Below are 16,166 nucleotides of genomic sequence, written 5' to 3'. Positions count from 1 at the left end.
TATAGCATGTTTGACGAGCAATACTGTCGGCATTGTTGTGTGTTTGCCGACTTACTCCCTTTGCCGAGTGCCACTCTCGGCGTTCTTTACTTTGCCGAGTGCCCGTGTTTTGACTCTCGGCGAAGACGCCGACACCCGGCGTATACGAAAATTCTAGTAGTGATATAAGGGCGTGGCTACTCTCATTCAACTGAGACTTAACCATGTCTCAGTCAAGTGCTATAGTACAAGAAGGAAAAGAAAAAAATTGAAAATCTTTTTTACACAAATCTTCATGCAAGATTAAAGGAATATAACATTCACTGAGACATAACAAAGTCTGAGTGGACCGAGACTTAGCAAAACTGTATATATAAAGAAGGATGTACATTATTTCAGGCATTGAAGACGCACCAATGATGAATGTACCACGTGACACATGGTAAACAATTTAAACAATTCAAAGAAAAATGATGAATGTCGATTCATATCAAATGATGAATTTTCTTTTCGGTCAAATGTAGATATGATCCTGCGGTTTGGCAGCAGCAACTTGTAGGTACGGTACATGTACTATACGCAGGTCTAGCAGTTGTGGTGGTTGCATGTGGACATGATGGGCGGCGCGGCGAACGGGCCATCCAGCACCCCGCGGGCCATGATCTTGTACGCGGCCTCTGTCATGTGCAGGCCGTCAAACGACACGTACGTCGACGGGTCCGTGCACGGCACCGCCGCCGGCCCGGCATTCAAGACGGGGTAGCACGCCTTCAGCACCGTCTCCACGGCGAACCCGTTCTCCGCCGGCTTGGTGATGAGGGTGAGCACGTCGTCGTAGGTGTCGACGTAGGTGATGGACACGCCGGGATGGTCGCGGCGGAGCTCCTCGAGCTTGGCTTTCAGCATGCGGTTGTGGACGAGGACAAGGTCGTTGAGCCACCGGAGGCAGCCCGTGGCAGGGTCGCGGTCGTCGCCGGGGAAGAGGAAGAGGAACTGCGGGGTGCACCCCAGCGGGAAGATGCCCGGCACGTACATGGTCTTGGCGCCCAGCTCGATCAAGGCCTCTATGGAGAGAGCGATGGACCTGATGACCTGGGGTACGATGGGCCTGACCCATTCGACTGTTTTGTTTTGGAAGAAGGGGTGGTTGTAGTCGTTGGCGCCGATCTCTCCCACCATGAACAGCGAGCTCGCCATCACCTCCTTCCGCTCTGCGTGAGCATGTCCGAGATGGTGTGGTTAGAAGAGTAATATTCATGCTCGGTGCGTTTGCGTAGCCATGGCGCATGCATATATATGCCATAGATTTTGTTCTACCTTGGTCCGTGGAGGCGAGCGCGGCAAGCACTTTCTTGAACAAGCCGATCTGGACGTCGAGGGAGTAGGGGGGGATCGGTGGGAACTGGTCAACGCTGAGGTTCTTTTTAATGAAGAACTCCTGGCTCAACGCCGTGGCGGCCGCCACCGCGAAATTGGCGCCGTACCGGAACTCCTCCGCCGGCGACTTCCCTGCCGCCGCTTGCAGGTACGCCGGCCAGTACGGGAACCCCAGCCTCTCCACTGCACGTACGTAGTACCAATTTTCATGCATGTACGCATATTCATTATTCATTATTCATTATGTATCGTACATTAAGATGGGCAGTAATTAAGCACGCCTCGTCTGTCGTCGTCATGGAACGGAAGTACTTACCGATGAAGTCGACGACGAGGCGGCCGTCGGACCAGCGGCCGGTGGGGCGTCCGAAGAAGGTCTCGCCGTATGGCAACGCCAGGACGGGGCCCGACGCATTGGCGTAGTGGACGATGAAATTGCCGGTGTCGATCAGAGAGTCGCCGAAGCTGAACATACGCTTGTAGCAGCTGCTCCGGTTTGCCGGCGCAGGTGACGCCGACGCTGTCGTGGCCACAGACAGCGCAAGGAACGCGGCCACCACGAACTGCAGAGGCAGAGTCGATACCTCCGCCATTGTGGTGGTGGATAGAAAGTAATGGTTTAATCTCGAGCTAGCTAGCCTCACCCAATTCTGCCCTTCAAGCCGTACTTGCAGCTGGAGCTATATATGATGTGATACGCACGCAGCTATCTTATCTCCGTGATTGTTTGAAAATAAGTTCCAACAATAATGTGGTACTGGTAGGAGATAACAGCTAGGAAAACGAAACTCGTGGCAAACGAGGCAATGGAGTAACGAGATTTGACTTTGAGGAATTGAGCGATCGACTGTTGCCGCAGTTGACTTGTACACAACTTGCATAGTACACTAGGGGCGTGTTTGGTTACATTGAGCCGGTTTGAGGGGATGTAGGCAAAAAGACAGATCCACATAGTTTAGTTGCCTGCATGCTCCTAATTGCATAAGACAATCATTTTCGACCCGGCGTTTGGTTGTTCGTGGATCATGATGTGGATTTGCCGCCCACAAGGCACCATGGGCTGCGGATACGTCCGATGCCATGGCCATCACTTTCGGGAGACCTTGCAGATGGCAGGGAGGTACGACCCATCCCTTGGCCTTCGTTCCCTGTGAAGAAGTTTATGGAGCATCCATTCCAGTTTGTCCAATTGCTTGATATGACTAGTAGCACCTTTCCTGTGGAATCATGTCATGCTGGAGAACTTGTGGACAATCACAATGTACACTGCATCCAGATATCCTCTATCGAGCCCTTGTGCTTATGGTCTTTGCAACAGAACAATGTTGGTTCCTATCACCGTAAGCATGCCAAGCTATTTTCTTACAATAAACAGTGGCCTTTGGAATGGGGTACATGCACTATTATTCTTGCTCTTGGAACGCATCATTCTGGTCTTGCTCCTATGGCTGTACATCATTTTCGGCGTGCGAAGAAACACAGTGCTTGGAACTGGATAAGCGGTTTTGGTTTTCAGTTAATACAGTGTGAGCCAGTGCTATCTTTTGATCTAGCTAACATCACTGAACAAGGGCAGCTCACCTTCTTGGCTTCCGCTGAGTCAAGCAAATGTTGTGAGGCTGGGTCAAAGAGAGTGAAATTCAACACTCTGTCTGTTTTCCCTAATTGCTCTAAACAATTCCAATGGAAAGTTGCATAGCCACTTAGTTGCTCTGAAGCATACAGGGCTGCTACCGCTGGTTACATATGTGATGCAGTATTTATCTCATGATCTGAAATCTTGAAGAGCATCCTTGAGGTATTTGCCAAGTGCGCGACTGAAACCATGTACCTTTTTTTTAGAAAAGGAGGATGACCCCGACCTCTGCATCTGGGAGATGCATACGGCCACTTTATTAATTATTCTCGAGGACCTTACAAAGTATTACAACAATATGTCTGAATCCACCATCTTGGCAACATATCCCGCTACTCCTATCCAAAATGATGAAGGGGTGCTAGCTGGGCCACTACCCAAACCACTCACCTAATCCTAACATCAAAAGCCGGAAGCCGAAACTCATTCGGAGGCCCCAGCCGAGCCACATACCGGGTCTGTGGCACAATCCGGTCAGACGCACTCGTGTGTCGTCGCCGCCATCTTCCACGGGTCTTCAGATCATATTGAGGTTTCTACCTTGTCTGGCCACTCAGCCATCGACATCACCATGACGCCAGACAGCAACCTCCTCCTGCGCGAGCCCATCTCCGCACATCGGACGCCGAGTATCCACAGCGCCATGCCATCGATCTCTGCCGCCATCAAAGTGTGAGATGAAACACCGCTCCACCATCCCTCCAGCTAGCACTTGCTCCAAGACGATGCCCCTAGAAGGGTAAGCGATAGAACGCTATCATCATCTGATCCGGAAGACCCAGATCTAGGGTTTCCCCCTGAGCACCCCGAACCTGATGGCTCAGACTGCCGACGACCACCGGCAGTAGCTCCACCAGACGAGCGTCGCCTACGTCGCCGCAGCCTCCAAGATGAAGTTGACCAGAATGCATGTGTCGACACCGAACCACCGCCACTTCCACCGCCACTTGAGCAGCCCCCGAGCAACACCTTCAGGAAGGAGCACGGCACCATGGTGTCGTCGTCGCTTGGAACCGGAGGTTCTGAGGTTTTCACCTGAGCTCCTGGGAGGGGTGGAAGGAAGGAGGTCCTCTCCTAAGCCTAAAACAAGGGAAGCAACACCCAAAGGCACTGCCATCGGAGTGGCCGCCACGCCGGCCAAGAGATTCCCCCGGAACCCTTCCAGTCACCGGATCTGCAAGGCCAGCACCAAGAACGGTGACCAAAGCCACCAAGGGCCGGATCCGCTGCAGATCGGAGTAGATCGGGGTCGAGGACGAACATCACCATGGCCACCAACATCCAGCGAGGAACCGCCGCCGCAGCCGAAGCCCACCACCTCCCCGCCATCCACATGGCCAGGGAATTGGTCCACCTGTCCACGCCGGCGCCGCTCGCCGCCAAGCTGCGCCGCGTGCCACCAGCCATGGCCGCCGCCATGGATCCGAGCCGCAGGCGGGCCGGCAGCCGCGGGGCCCCGTGGGCACACCAGATCCGGGCCGCCAGAGCCACGGCGCGGCATCTAGGCGCCAGATCCGGATCCCCGGCGCGCGAGCACGGCGCCTCCCAGCGCAGCCAAGCCCGCCACAGCGCGCGCCCTCGACGCCAGAGCCGCGTGGGCTGGAGACATCGAGCGCCCACGGCTCCTACGCCGTGACCATGGCGTGCCGAGCAGCGCCAGCCCGCACACAGCCACACGCCGTAGCGCCTCGCGCCCGCCTCGTTCGCTTGGCGCAGCTGCCCCGCGCAGCCCACCTCGCGAGCTGGAGAGGAAGAGCCCGCCGCCGCTGACACCACACGGGCTTTGCCCGGGCGGCACTCGCCGGCGGCGGCGAGGGAGGAGGGGGGGATTGGTGGCGGCGGTGCCCGACGGCCAGGGTTAGCGCCCGGGCCGCTCGCGGGGAGCGACACGGGGCTCGCGACTCCTCCCCTCCTAAAATGGGGGAGAATTTCATTTTCCCGGCCTCTGCACCAACTAGGAATGCATACGGCCAATTTAGTATAAGTACCAAGATAAACATGGTCCTCAGAAATTTTTTAAATGAGTATCAAGATATTTTTTAATGAGTGGTTCCACCACACACCAAACTTGATCCTCAATAAATGAGGAAAAACCCCTGTGCATCACCTGTCAATTCTATGAATTGAACTCGGGTCGTTAGGCTGCACAACAGCATGCCCAACCACTGAGCCAAGGCTCTTTTTGCAAACCATGTACTTATGAGAAGTTTTCTTGTTGGATCCCCATGGCGCCGAGAGATACGCCTGTCCTGAGTCAGCCAATAATGCAATTTATGGGTGATCTGAACCTGGGTGTTGCGGTGATGATGCGGTGCTTGGTTCTACTATCTTCTGCTGACATTGATTATGAGCTGTGGCGTCAACCAAATCAAACAAAAGATTGTGGTATGCTTGTGAAGTTCAGAATATTGCATATTTTTCTAGTTCCTTCAGTCAAGCTGCAACCATGGCCTTCCTGCAGATATACATTCACACATTTTGAGCAGCAGTTCTTTCCCCAGTTACCTTTTCCTAGGACTGACAAAATGCTAGACACAAGGCGGCATAGGAACATTTCAGTATGTTTACATCAAGAAGAATTTAGCGGTACTGGCCATTGTGATACAGATGGCAATTCTCATCCATATGGCCTATACATGGTAGCAGGCTGCTATGACGCTGGTCATCTGGTTTTGTATCCTTGCCAACCATCTCACACAGACTTCGTAGTGGTTCTGACCATGGCACCACATCGCTTCAAAAATATCTATGGCCTATGCAGTTTCAGCGACAGTCCGACAAGGAAGCTTCCAGAATTTGATGTATATAGAGCTATACTGTGTGAGCTTATGCTAGTTCTGGACCAGCACCTAGACATTTTGAATTCAGGGCTTGATGTTTCTAAAATTGGTGCTCTCTGTTGTGGCTCAATTCAGATTATATGCTCAATTATGATATGGATGTGATTGGATCTGACTGGGGCATCTACCTGTTGGACATATCTTGGGATCCTGGAGGGATGGCATGGCCGTTGTTATCCAAATTGGCTCGGCGAGTGGTCTTCGAGGGAGAAAGGTGTGTCATCATCTTAACTGCGGCCTACCTTGGTCACAACTACTGCTTCGACCTCGTCGAAATCTACCCCAGCTTCGGCTACCACCGTGACTACGACCGCTTATTCGAGCTCATTCAAGTCCACCTCAGCAATGGTTACTACTGCGACAACTACCCTAACGACCCCAACATGATTGATGATCTTCAAGCACCATGGGATCCTGGCGAGCTCTTCAGGACAGCAGCTTGGGGGCAAGCCGCATTTCAAGGAGGGGGGATGTTAGGAGCCCTCCTAACCGGTGCACATACATGGGCTGGCCCGTGGACAGCATATGGGCTGGGCTGGGTTGTGCACACGTTGAAGCGTTGCTGGCTATAGGTAAGTGGAGAGGAGGCAACGAGGAGGGTATCCAGTGGATCAACAAAACCCGGCGGCGGCGGCTCTTCTCCTACCTCCAGCTCTCTCCCTTCCTCTTTCCCAGTTCCTTGTAATGGCTACTCTGTAATCAAATCCTCTATGTGTAGTGAGTAATCAAGAGATCAAAAATGAGGCATCGAGCTCCTGCACGCCGTCCTTGGAATCGATGTCGGTGGTGGACGCCCCGGAAGGAACGACCTCCTCGGCGATGCCGAAGGTGCCCGTGCTGATGGAGTAAGTTGGTCATACAGCTGCGAGCTGCTCAACCTCATTGTCGTTGAGGTCGACCGCGGGCTTGAGGAGATTGGCGGTGACCTTGTTGACGCTGTTGGTGGCGATAACTTGGTTCGAGCCATCCGTCGAACAGCTGATGTGCGCCATCGTGATGCAGGCAGGGGGTGCCCCGTGGATGACTTCGAGGACCTCCTGGGCCTTGGTGGTGGTGGGGACGCCGGGCAAGACGGCGTGCTCGGTGACGACTTCTGGAATTGCCGCCACCAATGTGTACTCGTCCGTGCCCGCGACGGGGACACAGTAGTCCCTGTTCAGGGAAGACTTGGGCGATGTATCATGGACATGAGGCGGTGTGCTGGTGCTGGCTGCCACAGGGATGTTGACGGACCCGACGGACTTGCCGTCATGACTAGAGATGGCCGTGGTGGAGTTGTTGAGGTCGACGACAGTGTCACTGTTGTCCTTGACGACGGTGGGTGAAGCAGACGCTGGGGCCGGCAACATGTCGAGTGTAGCGCACCACATCTGCAGGCGGCAACACCGGTAGTAGATGCAGCAGCCATCCCAGTACGCGAACGCGTGCGTCGCCGCGTGCGCCGAAGTGAATCGGACGTCCGCCGCTACACAAGGCTCTCCATCCTCTGATTTTGTTTGGGGATACACCACCAACTGCTCTACACCAAAAGGAGCGAAGAGGGAATACAATACATCAGTAGTGATAGGGTAAATCGCTTGCTCCACCACCATGCTGAGAACTTGATCTGAGGACATTTGGTGGCTAGTCATTTTGTCGAACAGGAAGAAGGCGATGACTGGTGGAAAAAAATTGGAGCGAAAAGGATGGTGGGCTGGCTCTGAATACCAGATGTTAGGGACACACTAAGGATCTCTTGATTACTCACTACACATAGAGGATTTGATTACAGAGTAGCCATTACAAGGAACTGGGAAAGAGGAAGGGAGAGAGCTGTAGGTAGGAGAAGAGCCGCCGCCGTCGGGTTTCGTTGATCCACTGGATAACCTCCTCGTTGCCTCCTCTCCACTTACTTATAGCCAGCAACGCTTCAACGTGTGCACAGCCCAGCCCAGCCCATATGCTATCCACGGGCCAGCCCAAGTATGTGCACCGGTTAGGAGGGCTCCTAACACTGCGTTGCATTAGACGCACATATGACATAGTGTTTGGTTGCAACCTGCATAAGATGTTGTCACCACTTCTAAGAGCATCTCTAACAGCCGCGTTAAACAAGCACTGCGCCGCAAATATGGCCATTTTAGCGCGCGCGCAACCCGACGGGTGGCTCCAGCGGGCGCGCGATAACCGCGCTCGCGGTATAAGGAGTTTGGCGCGCGGTCGGATTCGCTATCTCGCGCGGTGTATTTGGGGCGCCCGCTTCCCCGCGCGACACACTCGAGCGCTCGCGCCGCACTCTCTCCTCTCCGCCTCCTACGCCCCGCGCGCGCCGGCGCCGGCGAAGTGCACCCATGGCCGCACGCGCCGGCACCCCGCTCACCCCATCATACAGCCGCGACCCTCCCCCCCTGCCGCCGCTGCCGCCGCCGGAAACCCTAGCGCGGGGAGCATTGGCCTCGCCACCGTCGGAGCTCCGCCGAGCATCGGCCTCGCGCGCAGCATCTTCTTGCCGCCGCGGATGACCATGGCGACGGGTGGCGTCGCGCCGGTGCCATCCCGTGCCGCCGCCGCTCCCTCGAAACTCCCCAATGCGGTGCGGCCGAAGAAGGGCAAGACATCCGCGAAGAAGAACAAGGTGGCGGACGGCTCCGGTAGCTCGAAGGCGAGGGGAAAGAAGTTTGCAGGGCGTTTGACGGGCACGGCGGCTACCGAAGCGCCGGCAAGCTCACTCGTTGAGCCAGCCGCCGACACGCACAACATGTTTGACGAAATGCCCCCAAGGTAGAACTTTTTTCCAACTCGGAGGTACCATGAGCGGCTTAGGTGCCATGGGAGGCATCGGTGCATCTCCGGCCGCCATGGGAGGCATGGGTGGCTTTGGAGCACCCCCGATGCTATGGCCGCCATGGGAGGCATGAGTTTTGCTTCTCTCATGGGAGGCATGGGTGCACCTCCGGCCGCCATGGGCGGAATGTCTTTCGATGTGCCTCCTCACACACATTCCCATGAGGATGCCGTTGAAGATCTTGCCAACACCGTCGGAGCTTCACGTGATGCGGTGCATGATGAGGAGAGGGAGGAAGATTCATCTTCGGAGGCGGAAGAATCGTCTTCGGAAGATGAGGACAAAGACGAGGAAGAGGATTGATGTGTCTTGAACTTGGTTTGCATTTTGAACTTGGTTGGATGAACTTGTGGGCATGATTTTGAACTTGTGGGCATGAACTTTTATTCATCAACTTGTTTGTGTGAAATTTTATATGCCATGTTCATTGCATGTTGAATGTTTGAAATTCATTTTGTGTCCAAAATGCCATATATGCAATGCCCCGGCGAGTCGCGCACGCGCTGCATTTTTTGCGCGCTGCTGGAGCGGCGCACGCACTGCATTTTAGCGCCGCTGTTGGAGCCAGCGCTGGCGGCCGCGCTAAACCAGCCGAAGCGTGCGTGGCAAACTTGTTTTTTGCGCGCGACGCGAAGCGCGGCTGTTGGAGATGCTCTAACTAGTGGTGAGTTTACCACACAGAATCTGAACATGTAGCGCCAGCTACTTAAACAAATGACAGTTCATCCTAACTACTATCAAATGACAGCTCAAATTGTTAAGAGCCATTGGCTAAATAGGGGATAGTTCATCGGTGTTGCTGCTACCAGATCTTCCTCTTTCTCTTCTTCTGCTTCTGTTGGTGCTTCTGCTACTGCTGCTGCCGCTTTTTATTCTTCTTCCATCTTCTTCAAATCCTGCACTGACCTCTGTTAAGCCACACCGCCTCTGCCCACTCCAACCTTTTATTCTTCCAAGCGTAATTGTCAAATGCCTCCACACCATGGCCGAAGCTAACAACATCGCCAGGATCGACCTCTTCCTCCACAGGCACGTGTTCATCAAAGCCCCACTGGAGGATCCAGTTATGCAGAATGCAACAAGCAAGAACTAGCTTAATCTGAGTGGAGTATGGGTGGAATGGCTTCTGATCCAGGATCTTAAACCTATTCTTCAGAGCTCCAAATGCCCTCTCAACAGTTACCCTAAGGCTGGAGTGTCTGAAATTAAACAGCTCATGTGCAGTCCTAGGATAGTTCCTACCAGAGAACTTGTTGAGATGGTACCTGGTTTTTCTGAAGGGTGGAAGAATACCCGGCAGACATGCATAGCCAACATCTCCAAGGTAGAACTTGCCATCAGGGATGTTGATCCCATCAGGTCGACTCATGCTATCAGTGAGAATGTTAGCATCATGTGATGACCCCTCACAGCCAGCCAACACATATGTGAACTTTAGATCAAAGTCAACAGCAGCAAGCACATTCTGGCTTGCGTAGTGCTTCCTCCCCATGTATGCTGCAGACTGTGACCTAGTAACTCTGGCGGTGACATGAGTACCATCTATTGCCCCAATGCAATCCTGAAAATGGCATCACAAGTCTGCGTTAGTGCTCAACTTAAACAATACAAGCATATCAAGCCATGAATAGTGTGTATTGCCAATGCTCACCTTGAAGTATGGATACCATCTTGGGCTTCCGCGAATCTTGGGTGGAGTCTGACCAGACGGTCTCCTGATCATCTCTCTTCTAAGCTCCCCAATAGCAAAAAGCACTTGCTTGAAGTACCTAGAGATGGTCTCCATTGATCTTCTGAACGTGTTGTGAATGACCCTGAACCTCTGGTTATGGCCAACAACATGGAGGAACATGGCCACATGCTCTTCGACACTGGTGTTGATGCTATCTTGTAGCAACCCCCTGCTCCTGAAGGTCTCGACAAGCCCGACAAATGGTGCTCTTTTCATTCGAAGCATCCATAGAGCCTCGACGTCATTGCAGTTGTAGATGTAGTTCAGATTTTGGATCCTCTCCTGTTCCTGGGGAAACAATGGACCATAGCGGATCAAAGGTCTCCCAGCACGACGAACAACTCTCTGGTGCATGAACATGACCCATGCCTGAATCACACTAATCAGTGTTGCTGCCTGGATTATCAGCCTCATCCGTGCGTCCATAACCTAGTCGACATCAATGGTTCGTTCAGTGGGAAATCGATCCTACACCTAACCTAACGGCCTAAGCACTGAGCTAACGAAGGGGGAGGGGTGTTGCTTACCGGCATCGGGGACGAGGGCGGCTTAGGGGGAGCCATGGCACAGACAAGGTTGACCAGACGGTGGCCAACAGCAAGGGGAGCACCAGATTTGTGGCAAACGCCACCGCCGCCTCTTCCGCCCTCCCCTCTAGCGCAGATCTGAAATCGCAGCCGCCGCCGGTGTTGAGGCAGTAGGGAAGAAAGGGAGGCAGTGGCTATGGGTGAGCGAGTGAAAGGGGGGTGAGGCTAGATTTGGCGTCGGGATGGCGCGCCAGATTTCCATCTCCCGCCATCCCCCCTCGCCCTCGCCTTGCACCCGCCCATGGACCTTGCGCCGCACTCAGCATGGCTCACGAGAAACTGCCGATCCGAGCGTTTCCAGCGAGCCAGGCTGTGGGCTGCTTTGAGAAGCATGCGATGTAGGCCCAACAGTGAAACCAGGCAACCAAACAGGCCTCTCCCTTCCCGCGCGGACCTGGTTGGCCTCGATGCGGGCAACCAAACACGCCCTAGGCGTACATGCAGGGCCCATATCGGTTCATGGACAACATATCCATTGTCGGCAACCGCACTAGGGCACTCTCGATGCATCATATCTTGGCCAGTGCTACAAATTAACCGGCTGATAACAGACAAACGTAAGCCGCCTCGCCATCCGTCAGATTACCCAATGCATGGCCATTAGATCGGGTCAACGTGGAAATCGCAGGTGGCACCTTACCGTCAATCCCACCTCGCCTCCTCTACAGTGAACACATCGATGGTGCTCGCTATCAATCACACCTCACCGTGGCGCTTGCGCCAGCGACCTCGCAGCACCAGAGCCACCGACAGAGCTCCAATGCAGCAGCACCGGAGCCGATGGAAAACAAAGTTCAACGCAACACTGAAGACCCCCGGGGAAGCTACATTGCAGCACCGTGGCGGAAAAAAAAGCTCCGACGCAGCACCGTCGGCGTCCCGGTGAAGCTCCTTTGTAGCCCCGGCCGCGCTCCATTACAGTCGGGCGTGCTCCATTGCAATCACTGGCGCACGACATTCCCGCGAAGTTCTATTGCAGCCATGGCAGAGCTCCACTGCAGCCCCCGACGTGCTCCATTGCAACACATCCGACAACGGCGGATCTGCTACGCAGCATGCGGTGGCCATGGCGGGAGCTGCAACGCAACAGTGGTGCCTCTCCTTTGCTGCTGAACGAGAAAAGGGGAAAAGGAAGGAAACGCTAAGCGGAGAAGATAAGGTGGAGGGAGAAAGATAAGGTGGGAGCGGTGGGCGGGCCCCACAGCAACACGTGGTGAGCGGAGAGAGAGGTTTACAAGAGAGAGTTTTCATCCATTTGAAATTAATCAATTTCCTCATATCTTATAAGCCACTCCTCTCCAATTCCTCAAAAAAGTTGCTCCTTTGTAAACAATAGTGAGCTAAAACATCTTATATTTGTTTATAGAGGAAGTATATTATATACATTAAATATATGTTTTGATGCGACCTTTTTGTGGAGTGTATCTTAGTATTGTACTATCTATAAGTGTTCTATTTTCTGTTTTTGCGGCAAACTAAAGAGCTTTATTCGTATGAAACGGCTCCGGCAATGTCAGCCATCAGACTCGTGACCAGAAAACTTTGGGGAGGGGGGGTGTGGGGAGTCCATTCAACATTCCATTACCTCCAGAGTGTCAGGCTTGCTTTGCACAAAGGTGGGTCGGGACATTAGCATGTCTCCTTATGTGATGAACGACAAAAGTACAGAAATTAGAAGCTAGCTCTTTAATATCTAGGAGTAATGGCGCTATAATAGAGTGCGAATCACGACACGAGTTTCAGAGGTTCACCACCTCTAAGCTATCGGTCTTCATCTCCACATGCGCAAAATCCTGAAGCTTGGCAAACACCGCACCTTCACGGAGAGCAAAAACCTCCGCAGCCAAAGGATTTGTAATGTCGTGGCATGGCCTGCACCAAGCACCCAAGAAGGCTAAAGAAGATATTGCGACTCTTCCTACCCCTCCCATATGTGCCTCCTTGGATATAACTACATCAATATTTATTTTAATCTGCTCGGCACCTATAAGTTTGCATACTCACGTGCAAGCTCCAGCACACGAGAGTGCTTCTTTGATCATCTTCATTGCCCGAACCTGTTCCATACTCGCCTTGTCATTGGTAGTATTGTTCTTCGATGTCCAGATAGCCCACATAACTATGACAATTTTAGCTCGCTCCGGGTCATCAAACATGTGATCACGGAGAATTTGGAAGAAGTACATGCATGGAGTTCCGGAAGCTTTATATGCAACCATTCACTTGCTTTCCTCCAGGTCTTCCGGCGATGTGCGTTCAGTCGGAGGAGCCGTTCCCTTCGACTACGAAGACGTCTGTGACGACTTCGTCAATCTCAAAATGATATGCTGGCTTAGTCTCTCGGGTGTGCTCATAGAAATAGGATGTGTGTGCATGTGTTCATAGGAGTGAGTGTATGTGCGTATGGATGAGCTTCTGCGTCTGTACGGTGTTCAAAAAAGCTATTGGGCCACACGCAAATATTGTAACAATATAGTTCTTTTTTATACTATATAGTACTTGATTTGTTCAGAAATAGAATTATTCAGCACATCATGTGATGCTCGCAGCAAAATGTAAACCCAAAAAATCCCAAGCGAATGAGACGACCTTGTAGCACACGATGTATTGTATAGTGCGCAGCTAGCTGTGGTTGCACTTGGACATGATTGACGGCGTGGCGAAGGGGCCGTCGAGCACGCGCGCCATGATCTTGTACACCGCCTCCGTCATGTGCAGGCCGTCCCACGACACGTACTTGGCCGGGTCCGGGCACGGCACCACCCCCGGGTCCGAGCAGTGGAGGGTGAGGTTGGCGTTGTACGGCCCGCCGCCGCCGCAGCACGCGCGCAGCACCGTCCCCGCGGCGAACCCGTTCACCGCCGGCCTGGTGATGAGGCTGAGCACCTCGTTGTAGTAGTCCACGTAGGTGATGGACACGCCGGGGTGGGCGCGGCCGAGCTCGCGGAGCTTGCCCTTGAGCATGCGGTTGTGGTCCGCGGTGAGGCCGTTGAGCCACCGGAGGCATCCGGCCGAGTCGTAGTCGCCGGGCTCGCCGCCGCGGTAGAAGTAGAGGTACCGCGGGACGCAGCCCAGCGGGAAGATGCCCGGCACGTAGATGTTCTTGGCGCCCAGCTTGATGAGGGCCTCCACGGAGAGCGCGATGGACCGGATCACCCGGGGCACCAGCGGCCGGACGAACCCGAGCGTCCTGTTCTGGAAGAAGGGGTGGTTGTAGTCGTTGGCGCCGATCTCGCCGACCAGGAACAGCGAGCTCGCCATGATCTCCCGCCGCTGGACGTCGGTGGAGGCGATCGCGGCCAGCACTTTCTTGAACCACCCGATCTGGATGCCCAGGGAGTAGGGGGTGATCTGGTCCACGTTGAGGTGCTTCTTCCTAAAGAGGAGCTGGTTGAGTAACGTGCCGCTGGCCACTGCGAAGTTGGCGCCGTAGCGGAAGTCGCCCTTCGTCGCCGGCGACTTCGCCTGCAGGTATGCCGGTCAGTACGGGAACCCCAGCCTGTCCACTGCATGCACGTACGGCCGTACGCACTCACATCAGTCATGTGCATGTTAGAGTACAAGGAGTACAACTGCTATAACGAAGTGCGGATTAATTAAGCATGCATGCATGCATGTGAAGGAGTACCGATGAAGTCGACGATGAGGCGGCCGTCGGACCAGCGGCCGGTGGGGCGGCCGAAGAAGGTCTCGCCGTAGGGCGACCGCGACACGGAGCCCGGCGCCTTGGAGTAGTTTATGAAGTTGCCGGTGTCGATCAGCGAGTCGCCGAAGCTGAACAGGCGCCGGCAGGAGCTGCTGCTGCTCATGTTTACCTTCGCCGGCGCGGACGCCGACGCCGTGACAGCCAAAAACGCAAGAAGCACGGCCACCACGAGCCGCAAAGGCGTAGTCTTCGTCACAGCCCCCGCCATGGTGGGAATGAGATCGACCGACGGGAAGAAACTCGGGACTCACTGCTCACTCCTGCCCGGCCGGAGCTCAGAGCTGAGGCTACTAGTATATGTGATTGAGGGTACCCACGTCAATCATGGATGACGGAATAAATGGACAGACGCGGCAGCTGTTGCTCGCGGTCTGTGGCCTCGAGCATTTTAAAATCGGAGCGAGCACGGCGACGTGTATGCAATGCCACCACGACTCCGAAGCGTCGGTGTGTTGCCCGAGCTGCTTGTTTAAATTACTTGCAAGAATATGGAAGAGTCAATTACACCGGTGGTGCTAGAACTTGGCGTAAACGGTCACTTTAGTGCTAGAACTTGTAGCATACATTGAGGTAGTGCAAAAACTTGGCTCGGACGTGCAAATACGGTGCTAATCATTTTTGTATAGGTCCGCAACACTAACGAGGCCTGCCAGCATGGCTTAGGACCCGTTGTTCGTGACCAAAAAATGAAAACAAGGCGTGTGGTTTTTTTTTCCTTTTTCCTAGAAACCCCCTTGTCTTTTATATTTTTTTCAGCAAAAAGACCCCGAGAGGCGGGTCTCAGCTGTCAGCAGCAAAAATAATAATTGAACAGAAAAAAGGTGCGCTTAGGTTTCAAACCAGTGACCTTCAATTAACGTGTCCGCTGCGAACCACCTAACAAAAATCATGCTCGTTGTCTGAAGAGGATACACAACCTTATATTCTTTAATATTTTTAGGTGAATATTCTTTAATTAAACAACACAAATTTGCAAAGGTTTGTTACTCTTTACGTTTTTTAGACAATGCTACAATTTACGTCTATAACAGAACGTGCACATGGGCCAAAACTGACAACAGTTTGTCAGTTAGTGTGACTTATTTTTAATATGTTACTATTTTATTTTTATTTTTTGCAGTTTGTAATAAAAATTAATTATGAAACTACATGAGCATTTACTTAACGTTATTTATTTTATTTATATGTATATTATTTAAAAATATAATTCCATTTTTTAATAAAATTTTGGAAAAAAACAACATTTTGAATTTTTTTAAAAAAGCTAACGATACGCTCAGGGTTCGAGTCTCTGCGGCTGCATCTTTTTTACTATATTTTCTTCTTTTTTCTTATTCAACTGAGGATATATAGCTTGTGTTTCCTTTTTTTGGCAAAAATATAGCCTGTGTTTCCTTAATGTACATGAACGGTGAACGGGTTGGATGGCTAACTTCACGAGCAGGGAACTTGAGGTTGCTCTGGTTGGAAACCTGAGCATACCTT

At 53.0% G+C, this 16,166-nt stretch overlaps 3 protein-coding genes and 1 pseudogene across 3 annotated transcripts; 1 reads left to right on the top strand and 3 right to left on the bottom strand.

The window, feature by feature from the left end:
* Positions 1 to 335: 335 nt before the first annotated feature.
* LOC119362772 (sinapine esterase-like) lies at positions 336 to 2,016 on the bottom strand. Its single transcript, XM_037628031.1, has 3 exons — positions 1,673 to 2,016; positions 1,297 to 1,539; positions 336 to 1,190 (listed from the first exon to the last, which is right to left on the bottom strand). The coding sequence occupies exons 1-3, from the start codon at positions 1,947 to 1,949 to the stop codon at positions 565 to 567; spliced, it is 1,146 nt and encodes a 381-aa protein (XP_037483928.1). The 5' UTR covers positions 1,950 to 2,016; the 3' UTR covers positions 336 to 564.
* A 146-nt stretch (positions 2,017 to 2,162) lies between these two features.
* On the top strand, positions 2,163 to 6,681 carry LOC119360728 (annotated as a pseudogene).
* Positions 6,682 to 6,686: 5 nt separating this feature from the next.
* On the bottom strand, positions 6,687 to 10,814 carry LOC119360727. Its single transcript, XM_037626244.1, has 3 exons — positions 10,413 to 10,814; positions 9,563 to 10,217; positions 6,687 to 7,351 (listed from the first exon to the last, which is right to left on the bottom strand). Exons 1-3 carry the CDS (start codon positions 10,812 to 10,814, stop codon positions 6,687 to 6,689), a joined length of 1,722 nt encoding a protein of 573 aa, XP_037482141.1.
* Positions 10,815 to 13,435: 2,621 nt separating this feature from the next.
* On the bottom strand, positions 13,436 to 14,889 carry LOC119360726 (GDSL esterase/lipase At1g28600-like). The gene is made up of 3 exons (XM_037626243.1): positions 14,791 to 14,889; positions 14,604 to 14,708; positions 13,436 to 14,440 (listed from the first exon to the last, which is right to left on the bottom strand). The coding sequence occupies exons 1-3, from the start codon at positions 14,887 to 14,889 to the stop codon at positions 13,598 to 13,600; spliced, it is 1,047 nt and encodes a 348-aa protein (XP_037482140.1). The 3' UTR covers positions 13,436 to 13,597.
* Between the last annotated feature and the right edge of the window lie 1,277 nt (positions 14,890 to 16,166).

Source organism: Triticum dicoccoides, chromosome 2B (assembly GCF_002162155.2).
Source record: "Triticum dicoccoides isolate Atlit2015 ecotype Zavitan chromosome 2B, WEW_v2.0, whole genome shotgun sequence".
Taxonomy (NCBI): domain Eukaryota; kingdom Viridiplantae; phylum Streptophyta; class Magnoliopsida; order Poales; family Poaceae; genus Triticum; species Triticum dicoccoides.
Note: the sequence above shows the minus strand (reverse complement) of the source record. Positions and strands in the feature narration are given on the sequence as shown.